Source organism: Trematomus bernacchii, unplaced genomic scaffold (assembly GCF_902827165.1).
Source record: "Trematomus bernacchii unplaced genomic scaffold, fTreBer1.1, whole genome shotgun sequence".
Lineage (NCBI taxonomy): Eukaryota > Metazoa > Chordata > Actinopteri > Perciformes > Nototheniidae > Trematomus > Trematomus bernacchii.
The window spans coordinates 5583434-5611380 of record NW_022987564.1 but is presented as its reverse complement, the minus strand read 5'-3'; the positions used below and the strand labels follow the sequence as shown (position 1 = coordinate 5611380).

Below are 27947 nucleotides of genomic sequence, written 5' to 3'. Positions count from 1 at the left end.
AATATTGGGGCTATTATCTCTCGCATCTCCAATCAAGGGGAGTGGAGAGGGCTATTAAAGTATCCCATTGCCCAGAAATAATAATCAGGTGGTGTCTCAGGCCGGGGTTAGGAATTATGAGTGCGCTGGTTGGGCCGCGAGGCAGACGCATAGGAAGTAGGGGAATGTGAAACGCATACAGTTGTTGTGTGCCACGGATCATAGGGCCTGGATTGCCCTTTTTTCTTACATAAATGGGAGTTTGGATTGGTTTTGGACTGAAAGAGGATTCTCTGGCACTGATGTAGTCATGTCTGATTCTTTTGATCCTTTGCAGAGGAGTTTGAGAAGGAAGAAAGCGCTTGTCTCTCTGAGGTATCGACCCCGGGGCTAAAGGTGCGCCATGGGGGGAAACTGCGGGATAGACTTACAACTCCCCGACTGACTGAGTAAAACATTTAATGACCTAAGTATGAATTCAGTTGTGAGTAAAACATAGATTAAATGCACATATTTGCTTGGCCTTCATATACACATTACTTATGATTATTTCCTCAGAGATTGTATTATCCACCCCTAGACTACATTAAATAGAAAAAGGAAGTCATACCACGGATACATTATCAAAATTGAGGTATTAAATCAAAGCTAGTATACTTGTTGTGTGTGCCTCTTTAAAGATATGTGTGTATGTGTGTGTGTGTTACCCTCTTGGATCTGACAGGTCAGCCAGCTGAAAGAGGATGTTGACCTCCATGGGTGTCACCTGACCGAACCTCTGAGCTGCCACAATAAACTCCTCTGCAAAGAAAGAGAACATTTGTTTTTTACATTTTTACAAAAAACAACAGCACCACACTTTAAGATACTGATTATCAGTTACAGATAACCACTCAGATAGAAAATAAAAACAGGGAATAAAAGTAATACATTAATAAAATACAAATATCTCAATTCTAAATCATTGCCAGTTCATGTTGGCAGTGCACTCAGCAGATGTTTCAACAGCCAGGTTTTTTTTTCTCCTCAGCTACATCCTCTAGCTCAGCCTGGGGGATCCCCAGGTATTCCCAGGCCAGATGGGATGTGTATAATTCATCCAGTGTGTTCTGGGTCTGGGGACCTCCACAGCGAGGCACAAAGGGAGCATCAGGATCAGATCCCTGAGCAACTTTAACTGCCTCCTTTCAATGTGGAGAAACCGCAAACTCTGAGCACCTTCTGAATGTATCAGATACAAGCTCAAAGCTCAGGGACACTGGTGCAGCGATGTCAAATCACAGGTGACTCCAGAGCCTCAGTTCCCATCTCACTATTACATTACAAGGGTAAAATATCCACAAGACCTTGGATCCTTCGTATGGTGCGAATATATAGTTAAAAAATACAAAGATCTACAAAAGTATGCTGTAAATATGTTGATGAAACTGGATAAAAAGTCTGACTAATGACAGCTTCTGGCAGACGACCACAACACTGACGCATGTGTAAAGGAGAAACGTCATCATTGACAGACAGTTACCGTGATGTGATTAGAATGATGGATTTCTCTAGGTTGGAAAATTGTTGGACACGTTTGTTATAATGAAAGTACACAACTCAACAAAATATACACAATAGATATTATAATTTGGAAATGTCACATACTATTCTTTCAACTCAAGGCATTTGGCCTTTTTCCAGACATAGATTGTGGAGGTGCCGAAAAGCCTGCTGCACATCTGGCTTCAAACTGCCCCAGTGCATGCCAGGTCATGCCCTGATGGAGCCAACATGGCTACATCACCAGCAAAGAGCAATACAAATGAGACGTAACAAAGTCAAACAATCAACTCTTTGGCTGAGCTGTGGGATTCAGTCCATGACAATTACAAACAGAATAGAAGAACAGCCTGAGTGGATCCCAGATCTCACTGAGAACATGTTTGACCCATTTTATAACAAGGACAGAATATGTATTGCTTCTCCTCAATAAACTGTCATTTCCTATTTCCATAATATTAGGGGCATGGCAAAGGAACTTGACATCAATTTAACGACTTTGGTTGGTTTGTCAAGGCTTTAAAAGGCAGTAAGGAAAATGTAGGCCTGGGGCAAAAATGATTGTGTAATGCAATAAACTGCAGTCCACAGACAACAACCTGTTGCAAAAGCATCAAACAATGCCTTCTGCTTTTAAAACTTCAAATTGTCTTTGTCTTTGACATGCTATATTTTCACGACTGCTATAGTAGGTACATGTCAAACTGTCATTTAATCATGAAACTAAGTTAAATAAGTAGTGCTGAGCTACACCTACACACAATCTGTTTTCACAAAGAAAATCAGTTTCCTCTGACTGACATCTCTTTTGTTCTCATCCGATTCATATTTCCATTAGCCTCATTAACTCAAAATCATCAATCAATATCATGTTACAAACAATGCACCAAAATATGATGACAGAGTGGGAATTTGGAAAGTTACAGTCATTATGATGGGAAATACGCCTAAAATAAAACCCAATTCAAGATACATTAATATTCTTTGTTCTTTTTTTCATTTAATCGTTTATTTGAACCGGGACAGTGCACATTAATGAACATTTTAAACAAAATAATGCTTTTAAATGTAAATGAGCCAGATTTTAGCTTTGAGCTAGTTTCCATCCGTAGTCCCGTCACATACAACATTTATGAACATAACATTTATATACATGGCAAACAGAAATACATGATATGCAGAAAGAGCATGAGCAGCATACAAGCCACAAGGCAGTACAATGTAGCAGCAATGACATATAAAGTGCAGGAGGAGATAAATGGCAAGTTACATAATGAACACTAGTTCATGCCCCGCGGTGAAAAGCTGCATTTCGTTATGTTCTTTTCACTCCCATCACTAGAGGAAACATTCATATAGGAATTGTTATCCGGGACTTATACCAGTTTTAGACTTCACTTTTTGTACTTTACCTTGTGTGACTTTGTTGGAACTTTAATGGCTGAAGTGTCAAAGCATGTTCAATTTATCATAAGAAAAATAAAACAGAAAGTATGGCAACGCAGAGTTCTTCTGAGGCAGCTTTAGTATGGCGTAACTTAAGACCTGGTGTATTGTCAGTGGAATAAAGAACAGGTTGACTGTAGGCTGGCTTACAGTGGAGGAGTCAGCATTGTTTGACCTGCTTTATTCAAAGAGCAGCAGGCTGGGGTTGTGACAAAGTCGTCCTACACTGGAGCCATTCACCCGCCGAGGCTCAGCTTACCCCTGAGGCATGCTCTCTGTCTCTCACACACACATACACACACATATCCATGGGTATATGCAGGTAATGCTCACAAGCATGTGAGAGAGCATACTTACACAAGAATAAACTCTCTCTCACACACACTCAGACGTAGACAGAAGTCTGTCTGCGGTGATCACAGATCACAATGCTGATAACCTGTCTACCTGTAGCCTGTAGTCACCAATACACACATGTACACACACACACCTGACTATCCTCTGACCACATTATATGATTACCTGCCTCTCTGTGAAGTGGTCCATTTCATGGTGTATTAAAAGGAAAGGCAAAGTCCCTCATAACTGTCTCTTCTTCACACAGTTCCTTGATAATTGATATGTAAGCTGAAGATGAACCTGTGCAGCAGGACACAGATCATAAATACATCAGTTTTGCTCTGTACATAGCTGCTGAAATGTCTAAACTGATACTGACACCTCCAAAAGAACAATTAAGAAGCTAGATATCACATCATTGTTCAACATAAACTACCATCTTAACATCCTTTTGGTGCTTGTGGTTAATGAGTGCCTCATCAAGAATTGTTGTGGTAAAAGTTAATTGATTAGCACATTTGAAAACAATACATTGCACGAGAAATTCGTATTCAATAAAAAAATAAAAAAGGACCAACTGTAAATTGCTATTACATGTGCGTCTTAAATGATTTAATTGTTCCGATCTACAGCCATGCTATCAAATGTGTGAGGCTTTGCTGAAGCTTCAGCTTAATGCTCACATTCTCACAATGATGTTAGCAGATATGGTGTTAATAATGTTTGCTGTCTTACTTCTAGCATAGTAGTGTGCTAATATTCATTTGTTGGCACTAAAGTACAGTTGAGGCTTGGAAATTGAGGAATGGAAATTGTTTTGCAGATATTTAGTCATCAACAATTATTGGACCCGTTTTTCTATAATCAAGTCTTTAGATGCAAAGTCATGGGATCACCAAAGCTGTTTAAATGAATCATCAGGGAACATGAATGTTTCCCTAGATTTCTGAGCAATCTATTCAATAGTTGTTGAGACATTCGACTCAAAACCACACATTTCAAAATCAACGTGGCTCTCGACAAAAAGTGAGGGATAACCAAAGTTAAGACGTCATTCTCAGGGAACACAAAACGCATTTACTAAGATATTTGGAAACAATCACTGAATTGTTAAGATGTGAATGGCTCACATTTCATCAGTTCTGGCACTACGCAGAAAAGATGAATTTTTAGCATAATGTGTTAAAACTGTCTTCTTTCAACACACACATTTGTTTTAACTTCATGTCATGAATTGCCTTGTGGTGTACACTGCTAGCTAAAAAAAAAGGTGCGTTCTCTAAAAGTCTTCTGTGCACGTACCCACACAAACGTGTACACTCACTGTAATGGCGTCCCCAAGGCAAAACAGTGGCCTGGTTGCACATGCGGAATCAATCAGGATTATTACGCATGCGTGCATGCTTGGCTGTGTTAATGCATCTGAATGCTTGTGTGTATGCGAGAAATGTTTCAAATGGTGTGTTACAAATACGCACACACTGGATACACGCGGGTGTGTGTGTTCAGTATGTGTTTGTCGGCCGGCCAGTGGTACATGAAGCCGAGCACTTGCAGTCCCCAGAGGAGGCCTTAATGACTCGGGGAGTGGAGGGTGGATGGGTGGTGGCTGTGTGGAGGTCTGGCTGGCTACGGGCCACCGCGGGTCGAGCCAAGCCCAACCTCGGTGTACCCATGGTGGGAACAGCCTGGGGAGCGCATGGGCTCTTGGTCTGGGTCGGCTACAGTCCACACCCCTGATAAGGCTGCAGATAGCATCATAAGGCTGCACTCGAGGCTCTGGGCAATGTGGAGAGAGGTCATAATGGACGGCCAGAGAAGGAGAGAGGGAGTCAGAAGGAAAGAGACTGGGAAAGGTGGAGAGACAAAGAGCTGACTTGGCTTCCTGCCAAGGACTGAGGAAAGGAATGAGAGACAGCAAGTGGGGCAAGCAAGTGAGCGAGATAAGGATTTAAAGAGACTAACCATGGGAGACGAAGAAAAATTGAGAAAATGTCTTAATAAAAAGACAAAGGCTGTTGGATCAATATATAATTTAAGAGTCATTTTCATCACCTTGTAGCTTTACATCTTTGCACTACAGTAATTTAAATTATAGGGTTTCAAAATTGTTTTAACTATCTAATGTGCACATTGATCTACAGGTTGAGACAACACACCTCATCATCAAAAAGTAAGGCAATGATTTTCTTTCTTTTTTTTTTAAGAATCAAAAATCTCATTAAAACCCAAAAAGCATGCCAGGACAAAAAGAGCAGTCCTCAGATCAGTGCCAGAATGTCTAATAGACAAGACAGGCTCCATCAGGGATTGTGGGTATGCAGTACGTGTGCTGGGTCACATCCAGCATGCCCATTTAAATGCCACCGGGAAGCAAGAAAACCAAACAAAAACAAGTTTCCACCCTCAGAACACACAGACGTAAATACAATATCTGGAGAAACACATATAATACTCCCTGTAGTGCAGGACCACTTTGTGCCACACATTTCCTTTGTGAGTGTGTGTCCTGTATGCTGTGTCTGTTAGTATACAATAAATACATTTAGTGTATGACTTTTCCTCCCTGTGTACCTTTGGTGACTTCCACATCTTTGCGGTGGCCAGCCAGAGTGCTGAAGACCTTCCTGATCAGCTCCATGTTGTTGAGAAGAGAGTTGAATCCGTTGAAGTAGGAGAAGCTGACCTGGTGAGATGTGGTGCCACCCGCAACCTAAACAAGGGTGGAGACAAGCATTTTAACATGCTATAAGTTCTTATCCAAATACACAAACACCATCACACTGCAGTCCAAACAGAACATATGCATTTTGACATTTTAAATTAGATATTAAGACCGGATAAAAAACATCAGAAAAAGGAAATCTTGATGAATGCCGGTGGTTAATCATCAACGTTCCTCCTTACCGACGCTCCACAGGGAGAAGTAAACATGCATCAACCACTACTTTTTCCATCACACAACGAACACTCTCGAAGACTTTAATTAACTTTCTTTATGAGGTGGAGGAAGTGATAAAGGTAAAGGATCAAAAATAGACGCTGGCCTTTAGAGGACATTCCAGACTGCACACACACTCTTTTATGTGAAGCAGCATCTCATCTTTATCAAATCAGGCTCTCAAACTCGTAGAGGAGCAGCTCGAAATGCTGGTCTGTATACAAATGTGATTTTGAGTACATTTCATAAATGCTGTGGCCAGTTTTTTAAACTTAAGCCAAAGTATCTGATGAGCCTCGAGGCTTTGCAGCTCTTGAGGGGGAAACGTAGAGCTTCCTTTCACTAGATGGCACTGTTTGCTTTACAGACACACTGGGAACGTTGCTTGCAGCTCACTGAGTTTGAAACAAGGGGGGGAAGCTCTGGCTCGGGTGAAACTGCCTTAACAGAGATACACTTTTGTATCTGTTCATATCTATGAGCCTATAGACATGGATCTTCCCACGATATCCAACTCACGAGTCTTTTACAGAGGGGCAGAGGAGAACATTTTTTGGGTGAAAGAGTGTTGCCATGTTTTGCGAGTGAATTAAAGGTTGCCATTTCACTGTTTCTGTTCTGCCATAATACCGCCTTTAATGTGTCTGCAGTGTTTATGGGTTTTTTCATATGTGTGTGAGCGCATGAGTGTGTGTGTGTGTGTGTGTGTGTGTGTGTGTGTGTGTGTGTGTGTGTGTGAGAGAGAGTTTACTAACAGCACACCAAGATGTCTGGTCGGTGAGGTAAACACAGTGGAGAAAATGACAGAGTCTACAAGGTGTTTATGAAATGGGGCAAGACATGGACACAGACGCAAGACTCACACGCGTGCAACACAAACACAAACACACACAAAGAAAAGACAAGACAGAAAGAAAAAAAGAGACAAACATCTCAGAGTTCAAAACAAATAAGAGTGCACGTGCACTGCTGCTCCCGCACAAACACACAAAGATGATGGACTGCGGAGCTGCTGCAGTCTGCATCTATCTCGGTCTCGCTCTTCCCATTCAGCTGGCCTGCTCGGCTTTGACACTGCCAGAGAGGTTAGACTTAATGACACGTTGGGAGAGAGACAGAGACACGGGGGAGTGAGGGAGAGAAAGAGGGGCGGTTTGAGAAAGAGAAGGGAGGAGGAAAAAAAAAAGAGAGGACGGATGAGAGGTGACAGAAAAAGGTAGAAGAGGAAGACGAAGAAACGAGAGATGGACAGCTGGAGGGAAAGAGAAAGCCACAGTGTTTGGCTGTGGGGGTGTGAGAGAAAGAAACGAATGGAGGGAATACAGAAAAAGACAAGAACGAGGTAGTGAGATGGAAAAAAAACAGTCTTGCCTTTTACCCTTTTAAGGAGAATAGAGTAATGTTAGGTCTCTTTCCTTCCTAGCTGGCATTAGCAACTACATCAGTGGCAAACATCGCTGACGAAGTATGTGGACGCACATGTAAACATTGTGTTTGTGTATGAAGTGTGCATCTTTTTACTTTTTGTTATACAAACATTTTTATGCAAATATAGGAATTATATTATATCACAACACATGATGAATATAGAGGTACCTGTAGCAACACAGCTACAAAGTTAAATGAAACGATGACAGTCTTGCAGTAATGAATCAATTAGGTGCTGCTAAACACAAAACCCACAATTTGTACAATATTCTCATAAGTATCATTACTCCCAGGTGTGGACGACGCTACAACAAATGGAAGAGAGATCCGCAGAGCCAAACAAAAACCCACCGCCACGAGGCATTGCTCCACGAAGGATGTGAGGATGTGTGGCCGGATGGTGACCATGATGTCCCTGAAGTCCAGGGCCGAGATGGAGCCGCTGTGGTCCTGGTCCCGCTGGATGAAAGCCTGCCGCGCATGTTCCAGCTGCATCTCCTGCGGAAGGGCGTGTGGAGAGGAGTGGAGGGAAGTTAGATCATAGGAGTTAACTCGTATTATTGGACACATATGTGGGTCATACACCTCTTAAAGATGCCTTCATAAATTAAAAATCCACATAAACTCACTCGTATAAACACGTTTGTATAAAAACACAGCGTTTTGCTTTGATGGGCCCCCTGGTGCCGTCTCCCCCCCCCCCTCTCAGTTACGGGGGAGCCAGTGTTTGGCCGGGCTTCACGCTCGCCTCCTCTCCCCACAGCGGCTCGCCTACTGTGAGGTGTCGCTTGGGCTTTTCACACCCTCCCCAAATCCCCATTAAACCCACTTGAGGGAAAACGTACAAACATACACACACACAGACGTGCACACACAGGTAAGACAGCTAATCACCCAACTGCTCACTTTGTCTGTCTTCGTGCACACACACACACACAAAGGTCCACGGGGACAACAGCAGGCTGCGGTGGGGACACATCCCATAAGGCCTTTGAAATTAGCAGCCATTATCAGTACCTGCAACCACAAGTCTACAGAGAGAGGCTGCAAACAAACCACCAATGCTTCCTCCATCTCACAACAAATAACTCGGTTACAGCTGAAGACTGGGATATCAGAACAATAATAATCCACAACGAGTCATTGGAAAAAGCTCAAGCCGTAAGCTTAGGAGCAGCGAGCTAAAACTAGTCGCTTTGGCTGTTGACTCACTTGCTACGTGTCATAACCTTTACTCCAAAAATCTATGAGGCAGAAATGTCAAAAGTTATTTTTCTTCAATTGTTATTTATGAGTTTTCTTTGACCAATTAAATGTCAGATTTAAGCTTAATTTATTTAGACGTATTGTGTTCAGTCAACAGAAACATTAATGCAAGAGCTTCCCTTAATTCCCCACATATATGTAGAGCTGAAATGAATATGGTAAATTATTTAATTTTAGCTTCTCAAAGATGAAGGTTTGTGGCTTTTCTTGTTGTTCTGTAGTAGTGACTGATGTATGGATAAAGCAAGCCATTTGAATGTCAACAAAATGAGAAATTGAAATGGCAATTTCTCTTTTTTTCTGGTATTTTATAGACCAAATGATGTATTGAATAATTGTGAAAAACTATGAATATCTCTCTATTTAAAAAGTCTAATTTCCACAGAAGTATTATGTTATATTGACTGATTTTATAACTTAGAAATGTCCTAAAACAAAAACAGATATACATCTAATAGGAATATATATAACAAGAATGAATGATGTCAAAATTAGAGTAAATGCAGAAACTTTCAAATACAAATATAAATGACATTTCTCAAAGTAAGTACCGGCAGTACATTAAGTAACTTAATAATTCAGTTCAGAATAAACTATTATTATAAATTTGTCCAAGAATAATGGAGAGCCCCACACGTCGGACGAAAGTGCTGAAAGGAGGATTACATCTTGAACATTCATGGCATTATTCAATTGATTGATTCAAATGTTTTTGTTATAAAAGGAACTATAAAAAGTGGTATTACCACAACAAAAAACCCTATGAGGCTATGACTTATTGTTGTGTTGAATTTGAGTGATATTTCACTGACAGCATAACTGATCGAACTCTAAATTTGCGGCACCCAAGAGAAACGACTGGGGAAGAGTGACATTTACACAAAGCTGAGTGGAGACCGGAGGGGAGTAAGAATAGACATCGCAACAAAAGAGCCAAGATTTGCAAAACAGCAAATGTAGCAGCCATGTGTCAGTATCACCTATGAGCACAGCAGGGGCTCAGCAGAGTGTATAAGTAAGTGGAAGGCGAGGAAACGAAGAGAGATTGACACATGTAAACACTCTCGAGATAAATAAGGTGAGATGTTTTGGTGTCAGCATCCTGAGAGTCGTGACTCACTTCTCCGGTCGGTTGCGAGTAGGTCAAAACACTTTGCTTTGGAATAAACTGGGAGGAGGATTGGAAGAGGAGATCTGAATATTGGAATTAAAAGCAAAACAAAAGAATAAAGTGAAAATGTTCTGCTTGCATGCAAAAATAAGGGTAAGCATTTATCTTTGTTTCCATCTGTAAATGAGAGGGGGGAAAAAAATGAAATCTTGTTTCTCTGGACAAGTCAAAAGTCTGAAAAGCCACACACCAACCACACAGAGCAACAAAACAACTGTGGTCCAGGGAAGGAGCAGTTTATAGTTTCAGCCTCTTAAAACCTTAGCTTGAGAGTTTCAGGGACATGGTTTTTATTTGGGAGGCAGGAGACATAAAGCTCTGGGCTTAGGACAGCCTACCAGAGACCGCTGAGGCATTTGCAGTCACTTTAATTGTCCTTGGATGAGAATAAAAACACATGACAGGCCATCTCTGTTTGTTTTCAATGGCTGCGATACTTTCCGTCTCCCATCAAAACTTACAAAATAGATATGAGAGGAGCAGGGTTGTATATCTCTTTTCTAATATGTACTTGTCATCAGCACAGGGCTCAAGCTATACAAGGAGAAGCACAACTGCCCATTTACATGTGCCAGTGAGTCCTCTAGTGATGTTAAGGGCTGCCACTGATTCTTGCGAGAGTCAAACATATAATTGGGACTTTTAAAATGTGAGCAATGCCAACAATTCCCTTTTTCCTTTTTTTTTTTTTGTAGTGCTTAGGAAAGAAGTGGGACATGTGGAGTCCCCTCCGTGTAAATCAAGCCCTTTACTTGCCAGGATTTATAATATGGGCTACTATGTGCCACTTCTCTGGACAACGGTAATACCATTGCCAGAGACAACACCACGCTGACAGTGCGAGCTAAGCCTTGGCCGGCGTCCACGCGTGAGATGGGAAAAATGCATGTAATTGGTGAGAATCTCTGGCTTCCATCAAGACAGTAATTGGCCAGAGAGAGCCCTTGTGAGAAATATGCGGCGCAAACGTTTTCCCCGATAATCCCATCTTGTGAGCATCTGGCAGTGGCGTGGTTACAATGGCAGAAAAACACAATAAACACATGCATGTATGGCAGGAAGAGGAGGAAATAAAGGATGGGAACATTCTTATGGGGGGAAAGCTGCGTGGAAAAAAAAAACCCTGTCAAATATTCAGAATATGGTGTGTTGGTTTTCACAACTCTACAACTTTTATAGCTGCACAGGATACTTCTTCTTCCCAGCTGACATTTACAAATGCTTTTACAAAAGTATCATAACAGCGGCAGGTATTAGTGCAATCACAAAGTATGTTGTAATTGCACAGATTTAAATTCTGGTTCAGGAAATGTTGAACCAGAATCAATTTTCCTAATTGCCCTGTCATCAATCACTGGAGTCACTGATAACACTGAGTCAGCCAATACCTGCATTTCACCTGTGCAGAAGTACTGTAATTGCAGTCAGTTATCACAATGATATTACTGTAAAAAAGACAAATTGAATATGCATGAATGCATCAAAATAAAATATGTATCATATTATATATATTTTTGATTTATTTAAGACAAATGAAGCAAGTAAAAAATGAAAAGCAGTACGATATTTACTTGAAATAAATGCAGTGTTGAATATGAAATAGCTTGACATTTTAATTGAATATCGACTTCTTGATTCATTAAGGTATAAATCAAAAGCTGTGAGATATTATCAAATACAGAGAGCAGAAAATGTGAATTTCATATTGAGCAATGAGTGCAACTGGCTGCAGGCTTGCTGCTGTGAGGAGCTGCAAACCACTGAGTGACTGACTGGGGGAGGAGTGGGGGGACTGGGCACGCTGTCAATGCAAAGTACAGCGTCTACTGGCCACAGCACCACAGACTTGTATGCACGCACACACAAACACACACACACACAAAAAACCTCACAAACATCGACATAAACACAGATGCACAAAGCATGCGTGCTCACACTATGGTAAGGAGATAAGTAAGGTAAACATGCAGAACCACACGTATGTAAAGACACACATGCATGCACAAAAACACATATAACAATGTCCCAATATCCTTGTGCTGCTGCCCACTGTGTGTAAGCCATCTGGTCTAAGTTAAGTGTAATATAAAAAGCTCATTCAGATACATGGTGAGTGTGGATGCAAACTTGGCACTGCTCAGGCGCTCTTTCCCCCCCCCACCACCACCTCTCTCTGCTTAGGCCTGATTTAAGTCTAGACATCTTATTGGAAAATGGCTCACACACCACAAATACACTAGGAATATTCCAGCTTTACTATTTATGGAGGTAGAACTGCTTCTCTACCTGCTTAAGAGTAGAAGTAAAGCTAGGTGTACGTCAGTTAATGAAAAACAAATGCCAAAAATGTCCCAAATATATAACCTCAGTGTTTCATTAATGACTAATCTGCTCAATATGGAGCGCTGTGTTTGAGAGGAGTTGGGAAAAACTGGGGTGTCTGGCCAAGGTTAGACACATATCCAACAATAAAGTTTGTAAAAATAATATATGGGGATAAGGAAATGTGTACAGGCACGTTCATTGGTTGAAACTGATTTCAGGTTTCCAATATCTTCTTGAACATCAAATTCAAGGATTTTTGAAAAGGCTTTCCAGGTCCAATTCCCTCAAATGTAACGACCCAAAATGGCATCGTTTGACAGACAGATCAAGTTGAATTATCGTTATAGCACCTAAGACCTTTAAATATGAGAACCATTCTTCTACCAGTTTCAAGGACCAATGCCTATGTACACTATATCTATTTATACATTTTCAATTAATGCAAGGGCTTGTCATGAGATTTGTTGACTATCATTTATTGGTCACAAGGCAGTGTGCATAAGTTTAACTAAACAGACAGAAGACACAGGAAGAGGAAAGCAAAGAACGGGATTTCATGTCATCAGGGTGGGTAAAAAAAGGTCATGGGGGCAGCTGTGGCTCAGTGGATAGAGTGCTGGACTTCGAATCAGCTGTAGCAAGTTTGAGTCCCACTGCAGTCAGCATGTCGTTGTGTCCCTGGGCAAGACACTTCACCCCAAATTGTTCTTGTGGGGATTATCCACAGTACTGAATGTATGTAAGTCGCTTTGGATAAAAGCGTCTAACAAATGACATGTAATGTAATGTCATGTGAGCGTTGAGGAGAGCAGGTGATCAACATGAAACCTACCAGGAGAAACTGGGTGAACTCTCCGTAGCTGAGCCGCTTCGCCCTCTCGCTGCCAAAGTGCATCCGGATGAAGTCACAGTCCCAGTTAAAGGGGATGTGTTGGTGGATGGTGGTCTGGCTGAAGACCTCCTTCACATCCTCTGAGACAGACAAAAAGAGAAAATATGCTGCTTTAATAACAATCCACTGATGAAAAGCAGCATTTGACAGCCCTATTTCCATATGTGAAAACTGTCCATTTACATCAGGGGACTTTAAGTGTTTTGTTCTGTCAATCAAAAATCGTTAGTAAAAAAATAGTTGGCAATTATGTTAATGTCTTAACGTTGCAGCTCTTATATAAGTTACATAACATGCACTCAAGTACTACTTCAAAATTGTAGTTAAAACAATTACAGTACTTGAATCTTTTATGTAGTTAAAAGCTACCACTGATTAACTGTGTTTATGTATGTAACGTATAGACAATTTAACCAAATATATACAAGCAATGAAGCAACAAATCAACTATACTTTTCCTCCAAATAGTACAAATTATTTACAATAAAAGACACTTCTGTTTAGGTTTTACAGATTACACCTCATTTGTAAGGCTAATGACTATACATTAACCATGTATAAGGTTTTCACCTTCATTAAAATCCCCTAAATATTCTCCTCTGTTTATGTTTTTGTAACGAACAATTATCAAAAATACTACTTCCTCTTTTAGTGAGCTCTAATAAAGACATAAATATGTGTGTACAAAGCCTTGTGAGTCAGATCTTAACAAACAGCATGTGTTTCCTATCTTGCGGTTAACATGACTAATTATTTGATTTAGGAAAGAAAAAAATTCCGTGACCGTTTGTGACAAAATGTCAACGTCAATCTCCAGAACACAATTCTGCTCTGATTGAGACCTAAGTCCCTCAACTCTAAATCAGTGTTGAATGCCACATGGCAGAAGTAAAGGCTGTGTGTTCAGAGGAAAGCCTTTTCTTCTCACTTATGTTCCTCTGCCTGAACCCTCTAAGCCTCTGCAGCCAGCGGAGTGGAGAGACACTGAACATGAGTCCTAAATTACAGCCTTACTAAAAGAAACAAAAACAAACCAATAGAGCGACCTGTTTCTTATTACCAAACAAGCCGCGCAGAACGAGTGCAGAAAGGAAAAGGAGGAAAGAAACCATTTTTTTTATAAAGACAGAGGGGAAAAGAGAGAAAGAGAAAGGTGATATTTACTTCAGCTCAGCCTTACCTTCTGAAGGAAGACAGCTTTGTGAATTGTTTTTTTACACTTTAATGAGGCAATAAATATACAGCTTTTAACTCTTTAAAAGAGAGGCCGCTTCAGTGCCCGCCGTTTATATTATCAGCTTTTATAGACCTGTCAACACTCAGTCCTCTTTTGACTTTCTGGCTGACGCACAACTGCGTTTCACATGCCATGTTACATTGCAATTTTTATTAACTCCAAATTCCATCAAATTACACATTTAGTTTAGGTGCTAAGAACTCAGAGCCCCGTGTGTGCTTAGCAGAAATAACTCGGGTTATTATCAAATAAAATGGATTTATAGAAATATTAAATAAAAAAGAAATCAAAGTTCAGACATTTATTGCGTTGGAAAACAAACGTGTCTTTAATGCGACGTAAGCTTTAGCTATTAATGTTTTTTAGAAGGTAATAAAGAAGGGAGTTCTTTATGTTGTGCCTTGCTGAGGCATTTGAATCTGATGAGCGGCAAAGAGGAAAAGGCAGCAGAGGAGAAAAAGGGGAATTCTGTAATGTATCACAATAAAGCAACTTTGACAAGTCTATAATCTCAGTCACAAGTTGTTTGCTTTTGGTGAAATGGTAGCCGATGCAAGTGGCAGACACTGCAGTCAGTGTTTGTGTATGACATGATGTGTGGTATGTTTTTCATGCAATTTTCCACTTGTATGCGAGTCTCATAACTCACAGGCATTGGGATATTCATTAACCTTTGAGAGACGCAGAAAAACAGCAGACCTTTTAATTGCCACCAAGACAACGTCACTCTAATTGATCCTTTTAAATATGAGAATTTACATATGTGCATATATAATCACCCGCGATGATCTTGCACCCTGTCGACAGCAACAATTAAAATGAAATTCACTTACTCTTCCCTGTTTACGAGCGGGATGTGTGCGCTGCATTTCAAATCAAGCCTAATGTGCTAACGCCTCGCACACCTACAGAAGGCTGGCATTAGACTTGTTTAAATCAATTAGGCAAATGTGAAATAAGCAACGAGTACAAATGTCTTCCCTTTTCACCTCCAAGCTTCCAGGCATCAGAGTAATGGTGCCAATCATGTACACACACACACACACACACACACACACACACACACACACACACACACACACACACACATTCATATACACACATACACACACAATGATCTACACACCCCCTCCTCCATCTTTAACTTTGCTAACAACCCTCTCCACCTCCAAACCTAACCTTACCTTCTTTACAGAAAAGATAGAGGACCAACAGTATTTTGGTTTTTAGATGACAGAATAGATGAGCAGGGGTCAGACCCTTGGACAAATAAACAAATAGTTTGCGTGGAAACTTCTTCAGTGTTGCATTGCACAAGAGGATAGAACAGGATAGTCTGAAGTATTTGTTAAATGTCAAATACAGAGAGAAACAAAAGCAATGCTCATACTCTTATTTTAAATTACATCATAACAAAGTTGTTAATCTACACAAACCTCTTTTTCGTAAAGTAAGAATATGCATTATCCTCGCTAATTGTGTGCCCCTATTATTCAAAAAGAAGACAAGAGGTAGTTTGCCAGAATAAACTTCACTTTTTGAAGAGAGATTAAATAAAGATAAAGTAAAAGGCTTACAGTGTATACAGGATAGTAGGAACATTTACCCTGTAGAGTGGAGGTCAAGACTCAATAAAGAGCATAACACCAATATTTGAAAATGTGAAAGTTTATGTGACTTAAAGGTCACCTATCATGCTATTTTTAGGCAATAGCATAGGTCTCAGATATATAAAAATATATAAAAAACATGTCTATGAAGTGTTTTGCTCAAAATACCAAACACATCACCCATTCTAGCCATGCCTCATATCCCTCTATTTCACTTCCTGTTTCAAAAGTGCTGATTTGGGGTGTAAAGCTTTAAAAAAAAAAAATTGATAAAAAAAAAAGGAGGGGGCTGAGCTCATGCGGGAGATTCTACTGTCAGATACTGCGGTGATGAAACGCCATATCATGGATTATCAAGGATTATTTCTGAAACAGTATGGAGCTCAAAGGCTTTCTCTCTTGCCGGTTATACCACAAGGTGAGTTCCTTTTTATTTCCTGCTTCTTCACACACATGCTCTCCAGTACAGGTTAGCTCTGAGTGTTAGCGATGCTAATGTAAACACCGACCATATTACGTCCAAAACAGTCGGGCATTGTTTCTGATAGCAACGTTTCTGATAGGGCCGTGGGTGTAAAGCCAGCCAACATTTCCGATATTACGTTATATCGGACGCAAATCTCGATCAGCTCCGTTGTAGCCCCGTTTTAGAGATTTGGGTACGGAGGAAAAAAGAGAGGGTTTTATTTTCTGACGCTGCGTGAGTTCCCCGACACACCGGGGACACATATTTATGTATAAAATACATCAAAAAGTGCATTTTGCATGATAGGTCCCCTTTAAAGTCTCAGTACATAATTCCAGGTCTCTTGAAAAGCACGTAGCAGCACCTACCATATAGATGCTAACGGTTCAGTAAGATGTTCCACCTGCGAACTTGAGTATCATTCTATCTAACCCTGTAAATCAGAGTTACTTACCAAAACTGGTCATTCCACTGCCTGCCTTGTCAAACAGCAGGAAGGCGACCATGTAGAGCGAGTCTGGAGCGCACAGCACCGACTCGAACGCTACGAACTCCTGAAAGGAGATCAGCCTGAGAGAAGGGTAGAAGAAAGAGGATATGTAGAGCCGTGAAACACTGGTGAATGCTGTCATTTGAGTTGATTTATTAATGTGCTATTCAAGTTTCAACTTCTCTGTGTAAATACTTAATCAGCTACACCTGTGAAACACACTCTTTGATATTCATTTAGTCATATAATACATAATAAAGACTTAAGCCAAGTTGTACTAATAAAATGATGTATTAAATACAAATCTGGATATTTTAACACATGCACACTTGCATTAAACTCCATTGTAATTACTGCCACACAGTGGCAAACCTGCACACGGAGACAACCCATCAATCTGTGTTACGCACAATCCAAGAGGCCTTTTATCCAGGAGTTTGTTATTCCATGTGTAATGTCATAAACTCATTGAGCGTGATGGCAAGAAAATTAAAAAAAATGCAAAAGCACAGTGTGTGTTCCCAGTTGGAGCTGGCAGCTGCATATAGAGAAAGCTAACTTTACAACAGCAGAAGAAAATCAAATGAAATTTGAAGTTTTATATTTTAGTGAGCCATTTTAAACAAGTAGACAGGAGAGGAGGAAGCTGGGAGTAAGTTAAGGAAATATAATCCATCTCAATATAAACGTAATGCAAAAAACGCAGTTTAGAGTAAAAGTCAAGAAAAGCAAAGCTGGAAAAAAAAGTAAAATGGGGAAAACTTTTGTCTGCATTAACACTGAAATAAAAGCTTTAAATTAAATGTAAACACACCAGATACGTGTTGTAATTATACTGCTGCCTCTTTTACCAGTCAGTCAGTTGTCAGCGTTTTGTTAAATACTATTCTATCTCCTGTCACTCTATAGTAAAACAAATGCCATACGCATCAATAACAGGAAATAAACATAAACATCTCTATTGAGTGAACCCACTGAGAGCTCCTGCTGTGGAGAACTGGACCACGCAGTCTAGCCTTTATTCAGGCCCTGGTTCACTGTTGCCACAAGTCCATTATGAATTTCACAAATGGCTCCGATAATTACAGGAGGGGTCAGTGTTGATGAGCAGTCCCCGAGCATCCATCTATCAAACCTTTTTCAATTTCCAAGGGGGGAGTATAGGGGGTGCAATGATTACATTTTGTATTAATTATTGTGCTGATGAAATTGAGATGCATTTGTTTGGACTGTTCGATGTGGGTGCTTATGTGCATCCTTATATGTACTTGAAAAAACATTATATATTAAAAAAAGCAAGCTGAGAAACAGAACCCATTTGCACTGACAAAATGTTATTTAGAAAACATATTACCAGTAAGAAATATCAAATTAGTAACTGCCTATTCCATGTTTAGATTACTGTCTTTTTTAGTCTGCAAAAATGCCAATTTAAAAAAAAACACAAAGAGGCCGAAAACAGTCCCAAAATATTCAGACCCACACTTGGTTTGAGTAAAAACGAAGTAAATATATGTGTATGTGGGAGAAAGACCATTAGAGAAAAATGTAGAGTGAATAAAAAGAGCATACAGTCCAATTCAGTGGCAAATTAATCAGCCGTCATTGTTGCAAAGGAAAGCTAATTGTTTTATTACCTAAGCAGGTAGTTCTTAAGAGCGGGGCCCTGCTGATGGCAGGTAGGTGGGAGGGGGCACAAAAGCACACTGCTGTGGCCGTGGATCCACTGCTAAAACAAAGCTAATGCAATTTTTGCTCACACTGCTCGAATATTATCAAACTGTACAGTAATGATCCTTCTTTTGTGACAGAGGTATAGTACACTCTGGAATTATACCTCAGAGAGGCTAATTAAGAAATGTAGTGCAAAGACTCAAAAATCACAAATGTTCCCAGGCGGAGCGGAGGGAAAAAGTAAAATGTTTCTTTTTCACACGCATCGTTTTACATGCACGCTGGTTGTCCCGTCTGTGTTTTCCCAGACGCGGATAATCAGTATATTATTGTAACTGAGAGGGCTGCTGATCATGGAGGGATTGGACCATGGTTTAGACCAGGGAGCGCAGACAAGATCCAGGGGGCATCTCCATAACACACACGAGAAACATTCCACGTATTCGTAAGCATTTACACACAGCTCTGTAGCCGGGGATGAAGCTTATGATGGTTGATTAGCAGCGCCATGACGGCTGCAAAATGATTACAATGAGAGGGGGAAGCCATCGGTTTCTGCTATGCCGACCCAACCCCAACGAGACGCTCAACAATCAAATCCTCCGACAGCATCTCCCAACCATCAACTGCCATGGCATGTGTCCAGGGCTGCCCGGGATGAACTTCGGAGTCAGGAATAATGTGATACTGTAGCATGGCATCTCTTCAGCGTACTGTGTACTCACTTTACTCTGCAGGATTTTGTTAAGTTTCCAAACAGACATATTCGTGACATGTATCAGATGGGAGCCATAACACACAAGACATAAACAAAGACTTGATTCTAGCATGTGTCTTTACAGATGACAGCTCAATGATGTTTTCCCTAGGATGCCAAAACAATCCAATTTAAACTGTCTTCGCTAAGTTGGTCCGGCATAACAATTCCACCCCATTTTCCATATATTCTTGTTTGTTTTTATCTTATCTTTGCCAAATGGCTTTTATCTCTGTCTCCTCTCAGTAGGCATCTAAATACACTCCTCTGAACCGAAAAACCAGGCGCCGAAACGTTGTTTACAAGTAACATAAATGCATGGTGTTGGTTAGGCCCGGCTGATAGAAAGACAGCTCTCCTCCGTTGATAGTAGTGGGAGAGAGGAGCCTAGAGGGGCTTCAATAATCCCCTGTCCCTGGCATCCTGGCATTGTTACTGACAGCCTTCCACCCACCTGGAGCGAGCTTGCACACAGACACACACGTCCCAAAAACACACCCAGATGAGTGCAAGCTGCCAGTATCTGTTCGGTTTCTAAGAGTGGACACCTACCAGTACAAGTCTAGAATACCCACAGCAGCTGGCAGACTGCTATTTTCCCAGCACGCAACCTTAACAACTTTTTTTTCCTTTTAAAACCTCCAAGAGTGGGTGAGTGGGGTTTTTCACACCTGAACAGAGGTTTGTATCAAAATATCAGAGGGAAGATGGAATAGAGAAGCAGAAAGGTATGGGAGTCTGAAGGAAATGAAATGGATAAAGCTCAGAGTGCATTACGGTATGTGCGAGTGTATAAAGAGACAGGGATGGTAGCGAAGGAATGCATATGAAGTTAAAAGCAAAATAAGAAAAGAGGACATAAATAGTAAAAGGAGAAAATCTGCTAACCATCTTGTGGCTCTGTGTGTCAGTGCATACACACATAACCATTTTATTCCTGGAAATGTACACATCTCCACAGTCTCTCTGTTTTATATCCATCTGTCTCTGTCTCACTGCCAGCGGTGAGAATAAGAGGGAGAAAGTGATTTCCACGTAACAGATTGTTACGACTGTCACTATATCCCCTGATTTACACAGTGGCAGGGAGGCAGACAAATGCATTTTCACTGTTTATATCACCACACATACACACCAAACCAATAACATACACACAATGGCATCTAAGTAAAATATCTCTCACACAGATAAACTCCAACAGAAAAGTAAAACGAGCGCACTGCCTGCTATCCGACCCCCTGCTAAATCCATTACCCGAGACTCATCTTGTTGAAATGGAGTCCTATCTGGCAAAAACAGCAGCAGGCGCACTGGCTTCAAATACACTATCCCTCATGTACCAAACTTATTGTTCAAAAACATATTTGCATGAGATAGGGCGAGCTGGATGAAAATACAGTCACTAAAGTGGTTTGTTTTGTCTTGTGCTCCGTTCTTTTCATAAGGTTTGCACGAATGAGCGCTTGAAAAACAATGCGTTTGTGTTTTCAGCTACCACTGACAGTGCAGCATATCTACTTTTTATATCCATTTGGTTTGTATTCACGCGACACAGGTTTGCCGAATAATCATCGAGACTCTTTGTCTCACCAAATCATTCATCTATCAAAGTTTAGTAGAAAAATAACACATCACAGAGAATGAGCATCATGAAGCCTTTCCAATGTCAACTGTAAAAAAAACAAATCACATCTAAACCTGGGTCTAAACAGACTTTTTTTCCTGTTTTGCCCCCATATCATTTCCATTCCCCTCCACAAACCCAAAATGAGGTTTAGATACAAAGCCTGGGCCATGGGTTCCTAATAGATTTACCCTGATGCCACGGCCACCATTTATCCTGCTCCAAAGCCACACAATGCAACAGAGTGCTCCTGAATAGCATGGGCAATTACAGTGCATGTGTGTGTTTTTGATCAGTGTGTGTGTGTGTGTGTGTGTGTGTGTGTGTGTGTGTGTGTGTGTGTGTGTGTGTGTGTGTGTGTGTGTGTGTCTCTCTCTTTTTTCCAATTCCAAAACCCCCACTACTCCATCTCACCATCCTATGTGCACACACACACGTGCACACACACACGTGCACACACACACGTGCACACACACACACACACACACACACACACACACACACACACACACACACACACACACACACACACACACACACACACACACACACACACACACACACACACACACACACACACACACCTTAAAGCAGATGTAATAACATGAAGCTACGCAGCCATGTGCACTTTGCTCTTTGTAGAAGCCCAGGTGGTTACCATGGCAATGTAAAAAAAAAATCTTTTTTGACTTAACATTTTATTACCCATCATTATGTATCATTAAATACATACATATTAATGTAAAAAAACAGGGGTGATGGGGATGGGGGGAGGAGTAAGTGTGAAATTGGGGGTGTATCTACAAAGAAGGAAACACCTGAAAGGGGCCTTTGGTGGTTTGATGTCTCTGATAATTCAAGTATGAACATCCCTCTGTGAATTTTTTACACCAAAGGATTCAGGCATAGGTTTGTTTATTAAATGCAAAATAACACTAGAGAGGTAGTCACACGAGATCAAAGGGATAAATAATAAGTGTACTGATAGCTTTGATAGGCTTACTAGTTAGGAGTTGGCTTAATGAGAGGAGATGAATTTGTGGCTTAAACAGAAACTCAGCATAGCAATTTCAGTCAGATCGGCCTCTTCTGCCAGAGATGTATTCAATTAGTATAATCCTCATAAGACATTGCTTATGATCCCCTATTTTTTACTGATTTATAAAAAAATATATGGCTGTATTTACCCTCTATCGGTCACATTTTGCGTCATACATCTTTTCATTCATAATAGCCGATAATCCATATTCACTTCAGCTAATAATAGCAGATAAATATGAGAATCCTAACCCATCTTTCTTTTGATCCACGACTCCAGCCAGCAGCTTTGCGGCCTCGTCCGACAGCCGGATGTCTGTGTGGGCATGGAGGAAGCGGCTCACAAAGTCCTGTGGTGACATGAAGCTCTCCTCCTTCTTCTTGACGTTGGCATACTGTAAAGTGAAAAATCGGATACAGAAACAAGGCCGCATGCTGAGCTTTAGAATCTGATTTAAAATATAAAGCTTTTTATAAAGAGACAAGCACAAAAGAGCAAACACAAAGTATATAGGTAAAACGTACCTTTTCAAAAATGGCTTTCAACTCAGTGGGGTCGGCCCTCCTAGGCAGAACTGCCTGCAAGACAATAAATTAGGTTTTGTCAAATGACTTTTATACACATTGCCCCACTTTTGCATGTATTGTTTGAAGTACGCTGCTCAACAGAGGTTCGTGTTATTTTGATTGAATACTGTTAGGGGCCTTAAGCATCCCGTAATTAGCAAAGAGAAATATTGCAAAAAAACTGACAAACTACACATCATATTGGGCTTGGAGGCACATTCTTCGCAGATCAAATACTCCAAACTCAATGTCCAATAATAAGCTTTTTATGGTGCGTTTGACTATCAACTATAATTTTACTTGTGACAGTCCGAAAATATTTCAAAATCTGTAACAAAAGTTAGAAAGTGAACGGTTCACCATAAACCTAATTTAGTTAGGCAGAAATATATGTATTGTGGTGTTTTTCTCTCCTGTTAATAATCTTGCAGCACTTCAGATCTTTATTGTGACATTAACTGTTCTTTAGTAACACTGTTCAAGATGCTCCTGCTGGTGTTATACTTTAAAAAAAAAAAATAGAAAGAGAAGTGGCTTGAAGGAAATGTCCAATTATCCAGCTTTGAAGTGTACAGAATGTAAACAAATAGGCTTCCATGACAGTAGCATACAGCCATGTTTAAACTTCCCTTCAAACCTGTAGAAACTTTTTGCACCTGCAAGTAGTTAACGTTAATGAATAGGATGCCACAGCATATAGCATGGTGCTAACCAAGGTTACCTGTCACTACCTGAACTAATTTAGCAGGGACACACCTGTAGACTGATGCCTGATATATCATGCATTCAAATCAGCAACAGTATAAATACTGCTCTTTGCAACAATATTGAAATGACAGTTCAGTATTTTGGGGAAACCGTTAGCTAACTCTTACATTATTAATTTAGCTAACCGGATACAGTAAAGCCTCAATGTCATTGCCGTATGGTCAGAGTTAATCTCTAGCACATCCTCTAAGCAGGCTAACCGGCATTAAACGAGCACTCCGGGAACACATTATAACCGGCGCAGAGCTCCGGTGGAGACACTCCCGGGACGGAGCACCATCACTGACAATGCAACAGTTCCCCAAAAAGAGTAGAAACTTAAATGCAAAACTCATCTTACCTTTCCTGCCATACTAAAGCGAGCTGACCGTCAACTAGTCCCGTGCACTTCCTCCTGCGTGACGACACGTGCCGGTGCAGTGAAAGGAGAATACAGAGGATCAGCTGGGCACGAGAGGTCAGCAGATCAGTGGCCTGTGCGTGTCACGTCCATTCAATGATCCGATAATGTGTGTTGTAGAGAGAGTTTCTATATCTGTCTCTGTGACTTAAACTTGACCTACTCAGTGAAAGTGCCATAAAATCTTCCCTGCTGTGTTTTACCCTAATCCTACCAACAGCAGCCACAATCAGGCCAAGAAGGTATGGCCTAGTTGTGTCATATCACAGGTGCTTCGCCATAACTAAATCAATGTATTACTAATGATTACATACTATTGTTCTGTTTCAATTAGTGTTTTTAAAAATACCAATCTTTGGGCCCAAGGGCACCCGAGTCAAAAAGCTACCGATTCCATCTGTGTGGTTTTAATAGATGGACTTATTTATTGAGTACATGTTTGTCTTGAGTCACATACTATCAGAAAGGTAGGGGAACTGTGAGTCATTTTAAACAAGATTTTGCTGTAAAAGAAATGCAAAAAACAACAACATGCAAAGGGACTGTTAACAATGTGGGGGTAGTGGATGCTCTGGTTTATGGGGCCTTTTTATGTCTTTGCCTAGGGGCCCATTAGCTCATGCTCCATCCCACTGATAAAACCACTTACTTGAAAAACTCACTATTATACTCACCAATCATAATTCCTATATGATTTTGGACCTCAAGTAGCAGCAAAGTATTTAAAAGTTGTTACTGCAATATTAAATTCAAGCTTTATAATATATTTAAAGTGGATAATCTTTGAGTGGATTTATTATTATCCACATTGGACTAGTCTGTAACTACTAAGGAACAGTGGTCTATAGACGTCAGAATAAAAGCCTCAGTTCCTTCTTCTCACAGCCATTCTTTCTCCCAGTAAATGGTTCCTATACTTTATTTCCAGCTTTTTCCAGCCCATCTGTGCTTTGTGCCAGGAGGGAAAAAGGTGCAGAGAGAATTGTGTGACTACAAAAGCAAAGGTTAACATTACTCACAGCATAAAAACAATTTAAAAGGGAGCAAAAGGGCTCTAATGGCCCGACAGTCTTCAAAGAAAATGTATTTTGCGCTCAAAATAATTCATAGCTTTTTGCCGATGGCTTTTCAGCTTCCCGGAGACCCAGCATGAACCACTGTATTTTTCCCAGCAGGCTCTCTGCTCCTCGAAAAAATGGCCTTCGCTAGGGCATAGCTCGCATCCCCCTCCAAATATTGACAGCACTGAGTCCATGGCTTATTGGAAAAATGGCTGTAAGTAATGTTTTATCAGCCGATGCAATCTCCACACCTGTATTTTCCCCTGTCGTATAACAATATTTGACAAGATTAATGATTTGAACCCATGACATTTTATTTCCCATCACTGTCAATCCGCCAGCAAACAACTCACTTACTTGTGGCATTTGGTGTGGTAAGCATGTAGCAGCATTTGCTTTGCTCGTGTATTATTCATGAACCGCACATTTTACTTGTAAACTAGAGTGTCTAACAGCTCTGACATGCAATTCTAGACTGTTTATGTGGATTGAAATCTTTAAAAATGACCTTCATTTAAATGATTTTTTTGTTTAGAGCAGGTTTTTAGCCTCTATTTTTAGCCATCACACAAACAATGTCAGCCGCCACAGAGTAAGTGGGTAATAATGATAAACCTTGCGACCTTTGAACTTCAATGGCTTGAGGGGTCTCCTGTCCGCGTCCCCAAGGGCCCACGCGTCCTGACAGCCTGAGCGATGAGTGGCGGACGGCTGTCTCGATCAGCCTCCTCCTATTTTTAACCCACACTAAACACAACGTTTCCAAAATAGACCCGAGCTCTAAACAAATGATTAATAGGGCACTTAGGTCTCCCCACTGACCAGCGAGTCCCTATTAACAGCCAATAACGGAGGCCCTCCGGGGTCAAAAGGTTTAAAGACTTTCTAATAAAAGTAACAGAGACATGGGGATGTGTTTTGCAGGAAAAAAAGTTGTGTCTCAGTTTGAAATGCTGACAAGTTAATAATCCCTTCTCAAATGGCCCTACCGCAGTAAAATGGCCAGTTTGTTCTTACTTTTATTGCTATCATCTGTCAGTCACTCAAATCTTTCTCTTTTTTTTCCTGCTTCTTCTGAAGTGGACTGAAAGAGCTAAAACAGCTTTACAGTAATGTTCTCGCTGGGGCTTTATTCTCATTTCCCATTCTTTCTTTTCTTTTTTGGATGAATTTTGAATTCTTATTGTAGTTTTAGGCAGGAAACGCCTAATGGATTCCCAAAGAAGTATTCATGACATGGTAATGAGATTCAAATTCGTAAGACATTTTTGACCTGAAAAAAAAGGCAGTTTGTGGCAGTGGCTTTGTCCTGTTTTCCACAGCTCAAGATTACAGTTTCCCAGTCACTCTACTTTCCCTAATGTCATTTTAAAATGTATTGGATGGAGACACAAAGCCAAAAAGTACTAAAATGTGAAAACAACTGAAAAATATGTTTGAGTCACTTTCTGTCAAAACCACACATCCTGGGGTTGATGAAGATTATGTGGAAAGATGCACATATTATATTGTTAACTTTGAATGTGTTGTTCAGGGTGTAAAACATCTGTTTTTCAAAACAAAACAATTACCATCATTACATATGAAATCTGATTAGACACATTGTGAAACTTAGCAATGTAAACACTAGATTACTTTTACCAAATGTGTTTTTCTAAGCCTTACAACTCGTCAATTGTACATATGTATTAATTTGCTGCTGATATACTCCAAAAGATATGCACTGTTTACTTCTGTTTGGAACGAAAATACTTGAGGATAAGTGCCACAGATAAGGTTTAAGTTACGAATGGAGAGACAGACCAACACATTGTTGGTTATAGTCTTGTTGTGGGATTTGATGACAGTAAGATTGCTATGATTATATCAGATTTATCTTTTCAAACATTACTCAAAAGTTGCAGATGTACTACTAAAAGCATGAAAGTACATACATGCAAGGGTTCATTGAATAGTGAATGGTTTCAAATCTACCTCAAGGCAAAAAGGAAACATGTTTTTTATGAGCTACAGACCATGTAATGTGCTGCAGAGAAAGATTTATAACCACTTGTATTGTGATATATCACTTTATGGGCGCACATAGAAGAATACTTTTCTAAAACATTTAAAAGTGGAGATAAAGGTTTTATTTTTCTACTGTCAGATTGACAAATTCCAAATGTATGTCCCCAATTTGGGTGGCCCTGTCCTAACCCACATCTGAATTCCTCCAAGAATCCCGTTTCTGTTTTGTACAATCTCAGCTTTTTTTTTTAGATCTTTCATTTGTGAGAAGCTGAATGTCTTGCTTAAGGACACATCAGCATGACACATGGCTGTTGATGGACATAGTGGCTAGAGACCTGCAACCACTTGATTATAACCATGTTACTTCCCCTCTAATTAAGATTGTTTCATGTGAGAGCCAAGAATGACACCGGAGTTGTTCCAGTTGAGCTCAGTATTTGAAAGACGCAAGTTCTGAGATTGTGCAAAGACAAACCATTGTAAACTTCACACTTGCCAAAGTGTGAGTTTTAAATAACATCAAAGTGTCACGAAAACCACACAGTGCACACTGCCCAGATAGCGCTGGACGACAAATCTGTTTTGCATCGGACAAGAAGGTGACAAGAAGAGAAATGATCGGAGAAATTATCATGGTGAGGGCATTTTTATAAAATCATCATAATAATCCATCTAACATAAGACAAAAAAGTTATTTGTATATTTATGTTGACTGTTTATGTTTCTTTCCTTCTTCTTGAATTGTGGAGTTCATCATCTTTAAAATAAACAGTATTTGCGCCAATACGTAAAGCTCTTATGTCCTTTCTTCATCAGTCACATACTGTATTAGCAAAATAATGGAGTTCTCTCTTGATATACAAAGTCTCTGCTGTCTGTCTAACAACAAAACACTGCCTATTATAATCTACTTTCA

At 40.3% G+C, this 27947-nt stretch overlaps 1 protein-coding gene across 1 annotated transcript in view; it reads right to left on the bottom strand.

The window, feature by feature from the left end:
- Positions 1-23975, bottom strand: part of LOC117478389 (calcium-binding mitochondrial carrier protein Aralar2) — a 46824-nt gene extending 22849 nt beyond the window's left edge. The window contains exons 1-8 of the mRNA XM_034125405.1: positions 23901-23975; positions 22751-22804; positions 22478-22620; positions 17097-17212; positions 13270-13409; positions 8027-8173; positions 5881-6019; positions 687-780 (exon numbers count right to left, since the gene is read on the bottom strand). Coding sequence (XP_033981296.1) covers positions 687-780; positions 5881-6019; positions 8027-8173; positions 13270-13409; positions 17097-17212; positions 22478-22620; positions 22751-22804; positions 23901-23912 — 845 coding nt within the window. The 5' untranslated portion in view covers positions 23913-23975. The remainder of the gene's footprint in view (positions 1-686; positions 781-5880; positions 6020-8026; positions 8174-13269; positions 13410-17096; positions 17213-22477; positions 22621-22750; positions 22805-23900) is intronic.
- Positions 23976-27947: the final 3972 nt, after the last annotated feature.